This window comes from Nannospalax galili, unplaced genomic scaffold (genome assembly GCF_000622305.1).
Source record: "Nannospalax galili isolate Female #2095 unplaced genomic scaffold, S.galili_v1.0 scaffold888, whole genome shotgun sequence".
Taxonomy (NCBI): domain Eukaryota; kingdom Metazoa; phylum Chordata; class Mammalia; order Rodentia; family Spalacidae; genus Nannospalax; species Nannospalax galili.
The window spans coordinates 1,226,958-1,243,243 of record NW_008357921.1 but is presented as its reverse complement, the minus strand read 5'-3'; the positions used below and the strand labels follow the sequence as shown (position 1 = coordinate 1,243,243).

The 16,286-nt window shown below is 44.5% G+C and overlaps 1 protein-coding gene across 1 annotated transcript in view; it reads right to left on the bottom strand.

The window, feature by feature from the left end:
* Slc13a5 (solute carrier family 13 member 5) overlaps nucleotides 1-7,576 on the bottom strand; it is a 34,359-nt gene extending 26,783 nt beyond the window's left edge. The window contains exon 1 of the mRNA XM_008855648.2: nucleotides 7,412-7,576. Coding sequence (XP_008853870.1) covers nucleotides 7,412-7,513 — 102 coding nt within the window. The 5' untranslated portion in view covers nucleotides 7,514-7,576. The remainder of the gene's footprint in view (nucleotides 1-7,411) is intronic.
* Nucleotides 7,577-16,286: the final 8,710 nt, after the last annotated feature.

The window sequence follows — 16,286 nt, the reverse complement described above, 5'->3', positions numbered from 1 at the left end:
GCCATAGGCCAGGTCCTGCTGACTACACCAGCCCCAGGTCCTTGCTCACTCACACTTCATATCCAAGCTATCCCAAAGCACATGTGAAACTGAGGCAAGATGCTCCCTTCACCCAGCTGCCTCTCACCTTTTCTTTTGGCCTGGAGAGAGGATTTACCATTCAGCTAGGTACTCCATTGTGGGTCCCTTCCTTACCCTCCACAGTTTGGCCTGTGCCATTCTTCTGAGTGTCCCTGGCAACAATCACACTGGAGTGTCATTGTTTCCTTAATGCTCACTGGAGTGTCATTGTTTCCTTAAAGCTCTCCCTCTGTCATCGGTATGGGACCAGAGGGCACAAATGATATTGGTAGTCAATGAGTCCATGGTACCTAGCACAGTTCAGTACGTCCCAGATGCTCCACAAGTGCTGAGTAAAGGAGTCAGGGCACAACCTCCAAGTCCTCCTAGGACTGATCTGCTAAGAAGAGCTGCGCCCAGACACCTCCACTCCACTCTTCCTTACCACAGGAGCATTAGCAGATTCGGAAGACACTGGAGCAGACATAAGTAGTCTTCATCTGAGTTGTGTTATCATCAGTCATCTTAACAAAAAAAAAATCTTGAGCTGGAGAGATTGGCTCTGCGGTGAAGAGCACTGGTGGCTCTTGAGCAGAGGATCTGCGTTTGATTCCCAGCAACCATGTAGCAGCTAACAACCATCAATAACTCCAGTTCCAGAGGATCCAATGTCCTCTTCTGACCTCTGAGGGCACTGTTTGACACGGGTGCACTGACATACATGCAGGCAAAACATCATGCACATAAAATAAAAATAAATACTCTTAGGCTGGGTGTATGTCTTAGTGGTAGAGTACTTACCTAGCATATGTGAGGTTCTTGGTTAAATCTCTATCACTGCAATCAACAAATATTTTCAAAGAAAAGTTGCACAAGAAACCCTATTGACTGAAGCCTTTTCAGTGGTGGGAGGGACAGCTCCTTGTGTGGGGGCTAGTCTATGCAAGGTAGGATGTTTGCAGTACCCTTACTCTCCACCAAGAGACACCAGTAGTGTTCTCTACAACTGTGACCACAAAAGTCATCTCCACAATTTACACATAGCACCTACTTAGGGGAGGAGAGAAAATCAAGGGACTCTAGAAACTGTCACCCAGAAAGATGGTGTCCTGAAATGTTGATTCTTTCACATTGAAAGAAGTTAGAGAGCAACAGATGTTGGCAGAGGCTCTACTATGAGGCTGTGTGTGTATTTAAAGTCAGGCCATACCAAAAAAGAAGGAATTGTCTCTGGTCCCTCTCCAGAGTCTTCATTAACTGAATTCATAAGGCAGTAAGAAAAATTGAAGTCTGAACTGGGTATGGCGGCTCATGCTTGCAATCCCAGCATTTAAGAGGCTGAGGCAGGAAGATCATTGCAAGTTTGAAGTCAGCTTGGACTATATAGTGAACTTTAGGATGGCTTAGGATACACAGTAAGACCCTAGCAAAAAAAAAAAAAAAGAAAAGAAAAAAACCAACAACAAAAAACTCAGTCTGTCAACACACCTGGAAAGACTTGTCACACACCATTGGCCTCCATTTCAGGCATCGTTCCATCGTCTATTCTGTGGGACCCAATGAATTTTGTCCCTGGCCATTGTTTATTTCTCTAAACCCACTGAATTCCCCTAAAAATAATTTACTATTCCCCTAGAAATTGCCTACACTCTCATGGTTCCCTTCCCCTTTGGAGTAGGATATATGAGCTTTGGAATCGCTCTGGGCTAGTGGGGAATGACTTTTGTGCCGAATGAATTTGTGTATCTTTTCTTCTCGTTCATCATTCTGTTGTTAGTTCATTCCAACAAACCATCAGAGAGGTAAAGGAGAGCCTTTCCTTCTGCTTCTGCAAGATGGATACTAGCTAAAAGTCACTCAGTGAGCTCTGGAGTAGGGGGAAAAGGGGATTCCTTAAGGTATGGGTAATAAAAAGGTGTGTTGTAGAAAAGCTTCAAGCAATAATAGTAAAAAGCAGTCTGCTTCTAAGCAATGCCATTCACAAGACACCTCTCCTGCCCTCAACCCCGGACTCATGTCTGTGAACTGAGGACTTCAGAGGGCCCATACTTAAAGTGTGGCACTCAGAAACTCCTTGATAGTTTTAATCTCTAAACTTTAGCTGTAGTAGATGTCCTGTGTGATCATTTTCACAGTGGAAAAGGATGGAACACAAGAGAACTGTTTTTCCTCACCTCCTCCTACGTGATTAGGAAGTTCTGAATATCAACTGACACACCTGATCCTTCCTAATCCAGATGACTCACAGTGTCAGTAGAGCAAGCAGAGTATGAAGGAGCTGTGAGGGAAGTCTGGGGAAGGTGCTGGAGAGGTGGCTCAATCAGTAAAGTGCAAACATCAATCCCTAGAACCCATGAGAAACACCAGGTGCTATGGCACACACCTTCTGGTACTGAGGAGGTAGAGACAGGCAATTCCACTGGGCTCACTGGGCGGCCTACTTGGCGAGCTCTAGGGCAGTGAGAGACCCTGCCTCAAAAAATCAAAATGGACAGCACCTGAGAAAGGACACTCCAGGTTGACCTCTGGCCCCCACTCGAACAAGCACATAGGTGCACACATACATATACACAAATAAAGTGAGGGTGTGGCAACCTTAAAGAATGAGAAGGATTCTATGTAACTTTATAGCACTTCCCTGCAATTGAAGAAGTGTCTGGAAAAGCGAGTTAGGCTGAGATAAAAGTAGGCAAGAAAGAGCTCAATAGAGGTGGGACCATAGCATACAGAAACTATCAAAGGAGAAATGGGGAAAATGGGGACACTTTAAATGAGGAGGATAGGGAGGGAGGATAAGACAGGAAGAGAAAGAGGAGAGATAATAGTGCCTAGCTAGTAAAAAAAAAAACAGAGGGAATCGTATTAGTCCAAAAACCTGCTGAAAAATTACACATACAATATCCCTGCATGAGTCCGTGAGTAAAGCTGAAGACTATATAACAAGAAACAGTGCCAGACAGGAGAAACCTTCCTTTGAGTCGTTGGTCAGGGTGGTCCAGAAGACTCCCAGAATTATACAGGCTATTGCCACAACCCTTGATTGCCTCCCAGAACTTGAAGGTAAGACCTTATTGCTGAAGACAGGATATACTTTGAACACAGGATTTGGAGCAATGGAGCTAGAACTGACCTGAAAGCCACCTCCCCTGAAGGCTAGCTCTCATAGCTTGGAAAGCACAATGCAAGCTGCTAAGGGAGAACATCAACTGATGGTCCAACCCCAGCTTCAAGGCCTAAAAACCACATCAATGACTGGCACAGCAAACGACATTGGTGCAGTAGTGGCACTTTTATCTTTGGGATAATCAACAGCTACTTAATTGGACTTAAAGCCCACTCAATGGGAGGAAACTTATATGTAGACTGTAGACCTAGCCAAATATAGATAGCTGAAGAAGTCACAAATCTAAGAGAAAACACCAAGGCTGTCACATCTCTAGACAAATGTAATTTCTTACTATGTGCAAAATATGGACCCTTAAATTTAAGACAAGTATCCCAGTCACCACCTATCAAAGTAGCTTATTTTTCAACAGACAGAGATTATTATAGAGTTACACCACTGGTCACACACAGAGACTCTCTGTAAATTGCCCAAGCCCAAATGGCACATCTAGAATGCAACTCTATACCGAAGACTCACAAAACATAGAACAAGGGATGTAGAGAACACTAATGCGTCTTTCAGTTCTCATCAATGAAGCTCCCTCATGCAACAGAGGGCCAGGAACACAAAAGGCCACAAGTGGCCAAAATGCACGCAGTAAGAGTCGACAGAGCGTGGGTTCTTAGACAGGACTTCTATATTGAGATCCATCCACCCAGGGATCAGGGACCATTGTGGAAGAGAGGGACGAAAGATTGTAAGAGCCAGGAAGGGGGTGCATGACCATACAGAAATAATCCTATAGGCACCTGGGACTCTTCTCATACAAACCTAGAGCAACTGGGATTAAAGGTGTGTGTCACCATGCCCGGCGAAAGTAGCTTCTTTTTCAAGAGACAGAGATAATTACAGAATTCCACAACTGGTCACACACACAGATTATCTGTAAATTGTCCAAGTATAAGTGGCACATCTAGGCTGCAACCTCTACACCTAAGGCTCAAGGAACGTAGAACAAGGGATGAAGAGAACACTAATGCATCTTTCAAGCCCCATCAATGAAACTCCCTCAGGCAACAGAGGGCCAGGAATGCAAAAGGTCACAAGTGGCCAAAATGCAGAGAATAAGAGTCTACAGAGTGTGGGTCCTTGGACAGGACTTCTATATTAAAATTCACCCACACAGGCTCAGGGACCATTGCGGAAGACGGGGTTGAAAGATTGTAAGAGCCAGGGAGGTGGCACATGACCATAAGGAAATAGTCCTACAGGCACCTGGGACCCTTCTCATACAAACCTAGAGCAATGGTGTCAGCATGCACAAGACCCATGCAAACTTAGACAGACAAAAACCCAGACAAAACTGTGGAAATTAACAGCAGGCCCCAATCTTAGTCAAAGAATCATTGGCAGCTGATTACTGCTGAATGAGGAAGAGCTGTTCTTCTTGAAGGGAAAGACTCAGGGTAGGCTGACCAAACCCCAGTAGGTGAACTTGCATTGAGGGACACCTTGGAACACTAACCTTACATGAACTCAGGGTGGCGGCGGGGGGCGTCTATGGGAGGGTGCCAAAGGGTAAGGGGATATAAAGATGATTTTATGTATGAAATACACAAAAATTTAATAAAAATTTATAATAAATAAACTCAAAAAAAGTTTAAAAAATGGTCAAAAGTTACCTTTTCAAAAAAAATTAAGGGCTCATGCACTTACCTACCATAAGTGAAGCCTTGGGTTTAAAATGTAGCAAAGCAAAAATAAAAATTTAAACAAAGAAGAAACAAAATACTGAGCAAATGTGAAAAAAATAAAAGTAGGCAGTGGGATTTAAAAGGCCTGTACTGAGCACAGAACCTAGCACAGAGCTGGGTGCAGTAAGTACATATGCACAACTGCATACACCAGGGCTGAGTGTTCATCTGCCCGCAGTCATGCATCACTCATTGAGGACCACATTCTAAGCAATGTGTGCTATGACATCATTAAGTGCTAGAATATGATCAGACCCCAGTCAGAAATGTGGTCCAGTGTTGAACAGAAAGTGATTATATAGCTCATTATGCAGTGTGTAATGAAAAGTATAGGCAAAACACTGCATGTGTGCGTGTGCGTGCGTGCGTGTATACGTGTGTGTGTGTGTGTGTGTGTGTGTGTGTGTGTACGTAAGACAGGAGAACTGGCTGGCTGGTTTCTTGGAAGATATCCACCAAAGTATTAATAAATTATGGCTATTGAGTGTATTCTCACTTTATACTTTACAGACTTGTAAAAAGAGGATTTCTTATAAGTGGAATAAAGTAAGTAGGATTAAATGTTATTAAAGTGTCTTTTGGGAGGGAAGGAAGGAGGGAGGGAGGGAGGGAAGGGGGGAGAGAGAGAGAGAGAGAGAGAGAGAGAGAGATCAGACCGGAGGTGAGGAAGCAAGTAAAGCAGAGAAGACAAAAGGCTCGGGGTGGGAAGGGGCCAGTGGGCCACAGGGGGCAGCATGCTCCTGGAGTCACCACCTGGTGGAGACAATGGTGCCCAGGCTGCCAAGGTTCCACTGACTTCTTGTGCCATACCTCTGATTTTTCTTGCAGAATGAGAGATGGCATGGTGGGTGGGGGCAGGGAGCTCTTCAGTGGTGACCAAAACAGGCACAAAGGGAAAAGCAGGAAGTGAAGGACTAAGGCTCTCAGGACCCAACCTAGTTGGGGGGAAGGTACAGAAGGACAGCTTTTGGAAGAACTTCCACTGGGGTCTTCCTGCCCCTCCCCTGACCTTCATTCCGAGGGCAGCTTAATGACACAGACATATACACCATAGTTGGGAACTAGTTTACCTACCAGTGTGTTATGCATGCCAGGGATATATTGGGGTCCCATTTACACTGCCCTCTACTAGGAAGGTCAACCAAGTGACTGTAATTATTCCATGGAACATCACTCCCCACCAGCAGAGCTAAAATCACAGCTTTCCCAGTCTGGCTGCCTCCCACGCACAGAACCAGTCTTGAATCTCTTTCCCCAGAGGAAACATGGATGTTCACTGACATTGTGGCAACTGAACAGCCACCAGTTAGTTTGCTGTCCTTGGGCATCCAGGACCTCTGCTCAGTGCATCCCAGTTTTCACCTCAAAGTGCCTAGGAACCAGCGTGATCCCCTTTTACTCTCAAAGTGTTTGAATCCAATCATGGGACTGTACAGATGAGAGCACTTAAGGCCCAGAGCACACAGGGTCTTGGTGAGGGGCAGAAGGTAAAGTGAATGGTGCACCCTTCTCCTCCAAGACAGCCCTCAGAGCATTCCCTGAAGAGTCCCACTGTTTCCCAAACCTGCTTGGGGAGGGGAGGCAGGAGCAGGCACTGAGGTTTCCTGTCTGGGCTGAGAGTGAAAAAGCTGAAAGAAGGGATTGAGAAGGAATGGCCAGCAGCCACAGAAAGCTTCAAAGAGCCAAGGCCTCTGCCAAACTGACTGCATACAGTCTCCTGGAGCTGGGCCACGGTGCCTGCCCCGCCCCTGCCCTGCAGCCAAGGCCATTCATTCTCTCCCTTCCTCCCAGGAGCACTAGGAGGCTGGGGCATGGAACACAGCTTCCCTACAGTCCTGGGCCATGCCACCCAAGGTGTGTGCTCTGGGAACGTGTCCCGCCACAGCCACAGCAGGCAGTGGGCAGTGAGGAGCAATGTGAACCTGCCTTTCAGCCTGTAGCAGAGCTGTAAAGAAATGTGGATCGCAGATAGGGAAACCGAGGCTCAAAAACCAGGACCAGAGAGTTGCAAAGCAGTATACAGGTGATGATGCTTTCCTGTAGGTGCCTGACTGAAGCCGCGTACAGCTGGTAAGTGTCTATCCCCTAGGGTAGAGATGCGGGAAAGACCAGCCCAAAGGCTCCCTGCTCCTGTGAGAGGCCTCTTACGGGCTGGGATGTCGCTGGCTGTGCACTCTGGGGAGATTCTGAGTCAGAGGCTAAAGTGCCTGTGGCAGGGTCTGTGGGGTTAAGACCTGAGCTCACGGCCAGGTCTCGGTGTCTGCCCGGACATTCTTGCACCCTGCCATCCGTGCACTCTAGGGTGCATGCACCATTAGAGTCTCTGCACCCCTCGGATTCTTTGCAGGGCACCTCCCATCTGGCTCCTGGAGCCTCTGAGCACGCCCTAGGCATGGGAATCCATGCGTTCCAGCTCTGCAATCCCGTGTTCTATTCCCGTTATTGCACTGAGCGGCCGGCATCCGCCCGGTTGCCCAAACACGTAACTGACCTTGTAGGGTGCCAGAATGACGAGTGGCAGCAGCAGGATAGGGGTGAAGAACAAAATCACGAAGGATTTGAACTTGGACACATAGGACTTCAGCGTAGCCATGGTTCAGAAGGGAGACTGGAGGGAGAGATGAAAGCGAGGCAGCTAGAGGGCTTCACAGGCTTAAGAAGGGGCCGCGCGGTCCCTCTGGGTGGGGGGGGGCGGGGGGGGCAGCGACAACTCCACCCCCGGCGGCGGAGCCTCCTCGCGGTCCCTGGGCCGGGCCACCTCTTGGTGTCTGTGGGACGCCCCAGTCCCTGACTCTGCCACCCTGCGGCGGCTGGAGGCGTCTGCGGATTCCAAGGCTTGGCCCCAGACCTCAGAGGGCGAGGGCGCCTGGCACCGCACCGCTCGCCAAGCCTGGCACTGCTCTCTGCGCTGCCCCTGGGCAGAGCGGGGTGTGCGGGTCGTTCTGCCCGCTTTAGCGTGCGGACCCTTTCTGTACCTGCCCTCTCCTGGGATCTGGAGGGTCCCAGAGGAAAGGCTCCCCCGCCTCTGGGTTTCCTAGTTTTCTTCCGACAGCAGTCCTACCCATCCGGATCCCAAAGGAGGTATATGTCTCCTTAGAGGCGGTGGCTGTGCCCCCGGCCACTGCGGTTCCCTCTCCACCAGGACCCGCTGGCTTCCCCCTGCATTAGCCCTACTCTAGACAGGACCCACTCCGCCCGGCTCCCCCCTCCCACATGTGCCTTCTCCCAACCAGCGCACCTAGGCGCTCTTCCGAGACCGCTGGGGAAGGAAGGCGATCCTTGCACTCTGCAGTTCCGATCCCTTTCGGCCTCCAGCCGACGCGCGCGCCTGGCGGACTACCCTCCAGGCGCTGCGTGCACAGCACTGAAGCCTGCAGCCCGCACGCCTACTGCATGGCTATTGCCATTTTATGGCGCAAGGTGAGGCTCTAGAGAGGAGTGGACATAACCCTAAAAGAGGTGAGCATTCATTCATTCATTCTGCCGGGCAACAAAGCTGCCTGCTGTGGTAAGCTCTGTTTGGGGCAAAGATATTGGCACCTCTATTACTTTCTATCTTCTGAAGTCCTGTCTGATTCTGCGGCTTCCTTTGGAGCCACAGGCTGCCTCTTAGAGATTACAGGATTCATGGCTGAGTACCAGATTCCCACACTGTCTGCTCTCAACCATCCATCAAAATACTACCTTGTTTAGGCCTAGCAGGCTGCCTCTGTACTAAACATATACAGATAGATGCTTTCCTTGTTATAAACGACAGAGAGCAACTGTTAACGCATTTACATTGTATTAAGTGCTCTAATCTAAAGGTGAATTAAAGAATAGGGTGAATGTGTGTAGGTTATATGCAAATACTATACACTATGAGACCAGGACCCATGGATTTTGATTTTCCTGAGAGTTCTGGAGCCAACCCACCCCTGTCCCCTATGCCCAACCCTGCCACCACTACCAGGGAGAAACTATTTCCAATGCTTCAGAATCTGTGTAAATCCCAAGCCCTATAACATGTATTTGAACCAAGTTAACCAAGGACACATAGTCTCTCAAGTCCAGCTCTGATGGCATTCTTTAGACCCTCCTTTTTTGTGCTTTGCATCCATTAGGCCCAGCATCCCCCTTCCTTCCCTGCCCGTGCCCCAGGGCAGTTAGCACGGTTCGTACCTATAGATTTCTTAGTGTGGTTTGTATTTAATGTTGGTTTTATTTGTCATCCTGTGTCCAGTCAGCACCCTTTACTAGGCCTTATCTGAGGTGTGAACTCAAAACATTTTCTCTGAGTTGTGTAAATAAGCATAACCCAACCATTTCAGTCATAATTCAAGTGCTTTAAAGAGGGTATAACTTGTGCTTTGCAGTTAGATGCCTGGATCCATATTCTAACCCTGTCTTGCCCCAGTTCTGGGTCTGAAGTGTTTCCATTCCAATGTATTTTCTCATAAATGGAGAGAGTCCCACCGACTTTGATTTCAACAAGCTGTTTTGAAACTCTAGTTCTCTGAGTCTGTTTAACAAGGTGCTTTGGCATTTAGTAGAGGAACCAGTAATATTTGCTCTTGCAATTAATTATATGTGACATACTTTGGGTGCTGGGAGCTAAACTCCAGTTCACCACAAGAGAGTACATGCTCTTAACCACTGAGCCGTTTCTTCAGCCCCCCATCTTGACTTTAGAGACAAGGTCTCTTAACTGGCTAGGAACTTGCCAAGTTGGCTAGGCTGGCTGGCCAGAAAGCCCCAGGGATACACCTGTCTCTACCTCCCCACCACACTTGACTTTAGTGAATACTGTGGATCCATCCCTGGCCCACAGGCTTGTGCAGCAAACACTTGACCAACCATTTCCTCGGGCTCTCCTGTTCCCTACCAAGGGATTAAAAAAATTTTTTTTCTATTTTTTATTTTTTATGTGTATGAGTGTATTGCCTACATATATGAAAGGGCACCCTGTCGTGCAGTGCCCATGGAGGTCAGAAGAGGGCGTCAGACTTCCCTAGAACTGGAGTTACAGACTGTTGTCAGTCGCCATGTGGGGGTGCTGGGAATCAAACCCTGGTCTTCTGTAAAAGCAGCCAGTGCACTTAACTGCTGAGCCATCTCTCCAGCCCCCTCTACCATGGAACTTTTAACAAACCTAAAATTCAAGAAAAAGGATAATTTTAGAAAATAGTAGGTGGGTTGGGGAATTTCTTTTAGATTTCAAGATGGCAAAATTATGACTGATGCATTCATTAGCTATTGGTCTGATGATAGAAAGTAGAAGTGTGTACAAGGACCTGGAAATGGGCCTGTGCTTGTAGGCAGAGACAGAAGAGTGAAGCCAGCCAGAGCTAGCCTGCATCTGCTTTCAGCACTATGTCGGTTTGTTTATAGCAGCATAGACATTTTTCTTTCACTAAATACTAAAAAGAAAAGGATGATTATGATTTCTCATAGTTACTTCTGATTTTTTTTCTTCATGAGTCTTGATTTCTCCCAGAAGCTGAACACAGACCTTCATCTATGTATGCATCTTGATTTACCAAAGGAATGCTCCACGTCTGTCCTGCTTCTGCTTTACAAATAAAAATCTGGCCGCATATTTCATTGTGTTCCAGCAAGTGAAGTGATGAAAAAAGAGTATATCGACAACATAAAGCACATAAATTCCATTGCGGCTGTCACTTTGCCTTGATAGCAGTGGTATGGCTTCTTAGTAACCTATCCTCAACGAAAGCTCTATATTTTCTCAATTTTTAAAAATGATTTTATTTTTATTTTTAATTATGTGTACATATGTCTCTGTGTGGGTATGTGCACAACAGTGCAGTGCCCACAGAAGCCAGAAGAGAGCATTGGACCACCTGGAATTAAAGTTATAGGCAGTTGAGAGCTGCCCAACATGGATGCTGGAAACTGAACTCGGGTACTATGAAAGAGCAGCAAGTGCTCTTAACTACTGAGCTGTCTCTGCAGTGCTTCTTCCTTTCCTCAGTTAAAAAAAAAAAAAAAAAAGTATCACACCTTTAATCCCAGAACTCAGGAGGCAGAGGCAAGTGGATCTCTATGAGTTTGAGGCCAGCTGAGGCTTCAGGAAGACCCTGTCTCAAAAAGACCAAAAATAAATATATATTTTTGAGACCCTGTCTCAAAAAATAAATATATAAGTAAATACATAAATTTAATTGAAATAATATCGCTTAAAATATGAATCCAAGCATTAAGATGTATTTCTTGAACCCAAAAATAAATTTTGGGGCTGGAGAGGCAGCTCAACAGCTAAGAGCACTGGCTGCTCTTGCAGAGGACACAGGTTCGGTTCCCAGCACCCACATGGCAGCTAACAACTGTCTATAACTCCAGTTCTGGGGGATCCGACGCCCTCTTCTGGCATCCTCAGGTATTGCACACATGAATGCACTTAAAAACATGCAGGCAAAACACTTGCACACATAAAATAAAAATAAATTATTATCTAACTGAAGATATGTACATAAAATTATTTGGGGATATTTAGTAAATAATGGTTATACAGTATGTAACTGTGTGATGTAATTTTCAACCTTATTTGAATCACTTAACAAAATTTTAATATAAAACTGAAGTATAAAAGTCTGCATTTAGTACAAGAGCTTTAAAATATATGTTTCATCAACTTGACTTCAGTTTCAATGTGCAGTTGTTACTCTCTGGTCAAAATGAATTAATATTAAATTTTTGGAATCAGACTAAAGGTGGGTTGATTACAAATGGAGATGCTGAAGTAAATGGGGACAAAAATGCTCTTGGATGCAGTGAAGCAGCAGATGCAACTCATCAAAAGGCAGGCTCCAGGAAAGATATAAATATGGTAGCAGTTTTCCATGCCTCAAAATGCCAAATACAATCAAATCAGAGCTTAGAGTAAAACACTGATAGTTTGCCATCTCACTAGCAAAATCACTGATTTACAAAACCATCTTTTGTGCAAAAGCATCAAATTAGAGAACAGTCAGTCTCTAAAATTGCACCCATTAATTTTACATGGGGAAAGTGGAGAGTATCAGTAACAGTGTTAAGAAAACCTAACGTGTCCATGGGTAAAGTCTAACTTGGGAAATTCTTAGGAATAGCATCATTCATGGAAGGATCACTATACATGATTTCAAAGTGTACCAAAGAGCGATGGCAACAGAAATAACATGGTGCTGGCACAAAAACAGATGTGCAGGTCAATGGAATAGAATAGTGGACCCAGGGGCAGGGGATAGAAAAAAACCCTGCAACTGTAGTTGCCTTATTCTTGATAAAGGTAACAAAAACTTACATTGGAGGGGCTGGAGAGATATAGCTCAGGGGTTAAGAGCACTGGCTGCTCTTGTAGAGGACACGGGTTTGAGTCCCAGTACCACATGGTAGGTAACAACTCCAGTTCCAGAGGAATTACTGAGGACACGGGTTAGATTCTCGGCACCCACATGGTAGCTAACAACTCGTTACAGGGGAATTTAACACCCTTTTCTGACCTCCGCAGGCACTGCATGACACTGGTTCACTTACATGCAGGCAATACACTCATACGCATAAAATAAAAACAAATAAAATATTAGAAATACATTGGGGAAAAGGAAGCCTCTTCCACAAATGGTGTTGGGAAAAGTGAACATCCCCATGTAGAAGAATGAACTAGACAGATCCCTGTCTCTCATTCTTTATGGACCAAAGACCTAATGTAAGACCTAGAACTTTGAAACTGCTGAAAGAAAACAAGGCAAACATTTCAAGATGTAGGTGTGGGCAAAGACTTTCTGAAAAGGACTCTAACCGCTCAGGAGTTAATAAATATGGACAAGTGGGATTACTTGAAATTTAAAAGTTTCTGCACCAAAAAATGGAATAATAACCAATATCTGGATCTCTCAGACCTGCTGCTAAGAATATAAAATAATACAGGCATGCTACCAATCAACCGAGGAAGCTAGACATGCATTTATCATGTAACCCAACCACTGTTCTCTTGGGCACTTATCCTGCAGAAACGAAAACCTGCATTCCTACAAAAACCTTGATGGGAGTGTTCTTAATGCTCTATTTATCATAATCCCAAAGTAGAACTGACTGACCCACAGGTCGTTGGCAGGTGAGTGGATAAACAGGCTAAAAGCATCCACACCTGGGACTCCTCATCAGTAAAACAGGGTGTGTGGACTGTATCAGCACTGAACAGCACTGAGCTGGGTGAAAATGACAGTCTCAAAGGGTCTACACAGTGCCATTCTGTTTATAGAATGTGCCGCAAGTGATAAAATTAGAGGGAGGTAAAACAGACTAGTGTTTGCCAGTGTGCGGTTTGGAGGAAAATAGTCTTACAGTCTTTTATGAAAGACAGTTAGTGACTCTTTGTGGTAACCAAGCATTTTGTAGGTTGACTCTGGTGACCAACACCCAAATCTATATATGTGACAAAATTCCAAAATACCACAGGCACGTGCGTACACACAACCAATTGCACTTGTATAAACCATTAAATCTAAGTATGACCTCTAGTTGAGTTAGTAGTATTGTACCAATGTCAATTTCTGGTTTTATTTTTAAATTAATTTCAATTGATACATAAAAATACATAAAATCACATATATACATATATGTATATATATTTATCTGGAATGCCATGCAATCTTTCAATACATGTATACATCATGCAATGTTTAAATAAAGCTAAATATGTCTATGTTTTAAAGTTTTTTTTAATCATCTTAATTGGGGAATAAAAAAGCCCTATTAAAGCTAGATAAGCTTTTTAAAATCTATCTAAAATGTGTTGCAGTTTAATATCTCTAAAATGTGTGGCACAAAAAAAAATCTCTCTCTCTCTCTCTCTCTCTCTCTCTCTCTCTCTCTCTCTGATTTTTGAGACCGGGTCTCCCTGTAGCCCTGGCTGGCCTGGAACTCACTGGCTTCTTCTCTCCTGGGAGCATGCATGGCCTACACAGTGAGTTTTAGGCCAGCAAGGGCTACATAGTGAGACCTTGTCTCAATAAACAAATAAACAAACAAATAAATGGGAAACCCCACTTGTATCACCCATGATTAGTTGCAAACTCCCTAAATTTTCTCTCTCTCTCTCTCTCTCTCTCTCTCTCTCTCTCTCTCTCTCTGTGAGACAGGGTCTCCCTGTAACCTTGGCTGGCCTGGAACTCACTATATAAAACAAATGCATAGCGATCCAGCTGCCTCTGCCTTTGGAGTCCTGGGATTAAGGGCATGCACCAACACATCAGGCTTTGATTGAATTTCTTGAAACTTGTTCTGTAACTAACTTCACTCACTGCCACATCCATATTACATCATATTATTTACAATTCACTGTGGCCAAATGGGCTATTTACTAGAGGAGGATCTGGAGAGTGGTATGTAGGAATTCATGTTTTATTTATTTGTTTACTTATTTATTTATTTTGGTTTTTTGAGGCAGGGTTTCCCTGTGGCTCCAGCTGGCCTGGAACTCACTCTGTAGAGCAGGCTAGACCCAATCTCACAGAGATCTGCTTGCCTCTGCCTTCACAGTGCTGGGATTAAAGACCTGCGCCACCACGCCTGACTCCTCATGTATTATTTTTTTCCTTTTTTAAGAAAAATTATTCCGAAGAGAGGCAATTTTTAACACATTTTTCCAGGAATAACTTGAAGCAGGTTACATAAAAATAGATATACAATGAAGTTTAAGGGAGAAAAGTAGAAATAAGAAATCAAAGACCAAAGAATTTACCAACATGGGGTCAACTTTGGGGGAATAATGAAGGTTTCCATTAGTTCTGTTCTCTTTCTTTCTTTTTTTGGGAAAATTCTAACAAGTTTATTGGGCTTGCTAACAGAGCATAGGGTGGGTTCTTTTTTTCACAGAAGAGTAGTTCCCCCACCCCCACCCCCATTTATGGTTGCGCTGGGAAGTCCACACTCAAATACAGATCCTGTGACTTCCCAACAGCTGCACAAAATGGTGAGAGAGATGCCACTCAGCTTATATATCCTTGGCCCCTCCCCCACACGCAGCTAAGTCATATATTATTTTTTAACTTCTTGTGAACCAAGCTGTTTCAAATTAAAATATATATATATATATATATATATATATATGTCTCAGTGAACAGATAAACTTCTGAGTGACAAACTCTTTGCAGTTTATATTCATTGTTGATATTCATGCCTAAGAAAATGGTATCACTGGTGAGACTGTGATTTGCAGACACGCCAGTGAATGCTGCTGGCTGGTGGATTCTCTTAGACTTTAGATGCTTCATTTGAGCTAGTGTCCACCTGTTTGTGTATGGTGCTTGAGGGTGTCCATGGATGTCTACTTCGGTGACTGGACACCATATTGCCTCTGTACTTTAACCCAAGAATGCTGTCTTATTTTTAAATAAACTCTGGTTGTTAAAAGTCATACACTGTATGGTGCCATTCAAAGAGAATTTTGATCATTTTTCCTAATGCTAGGCTTACAACAGCAAATGTTACATGAACACTTCAAAGCAGGTGAAGAACTAGAACTGTGCTCCTGGCTGAGGGTGGACGGTGGGCAGTTCCATATTCTTGTTCTGGACAGAGGCTGGGCTTCACCCAGGCAGAGGAAGCACAGCAGTGTGCAAGTGCCAAGAGGCCTGGTTGGAACTGGAAGATCTCTGAAATCCTGTGTTCAGGTACAGCACACATTTCTCATCTCTCATCTGATTGCCAACCAAGTCATCTGGCCAAGTCCAAAGTCGATGGAATGAGGAAAGATACTCTGTCTACAGGGAAAGGAGGCAAAGTGGGAGAATTAATCACCGTGAACCAATAACCTCACCTGCCATCCATGATAGACATTAAGTTCAGAACTGATACTTGTATTTCTTTAGAGTAATGCAAGTGGACATGGGGTTAACTTACATGAGTTGAATAAGTTCAGTTCTATGAGTCACGTGGATTCAAAGACAGTTGTCATGGGGTGCAAATTAGCCACCTATTGAAATTGGAAAATGAAATTAGACTATTTTTTTTGACAGAAAGTCTGATTCAAATAATTAAAATGGAAATTAAGACTAACTTCAACAACTAGGTTTAAGGATGATGCTTCTTAGAAACTGATTGAACTGAGTTTACAGCTCCAAGGTTTTGACAAAAGTGTATTTAAAGCACATGATAGCAGAAAATCGTTGTTATTCTATTGGCTGGGATGTGCTGGAAATGGACAGTATTTTCATTTCCCCTCTTTATGAGTGTATTGGGTATTAGAGATGCCACTAAGTGAGAACTATTCAATTATAATTTGAAGATCTTTAAAAAAAAGTTAATTTTTGTAGGAATGACATTAAATGGACAGAATCTGGACTAATCACTTTTAATTACCCTTGCAACTAAAAAGCTACTGC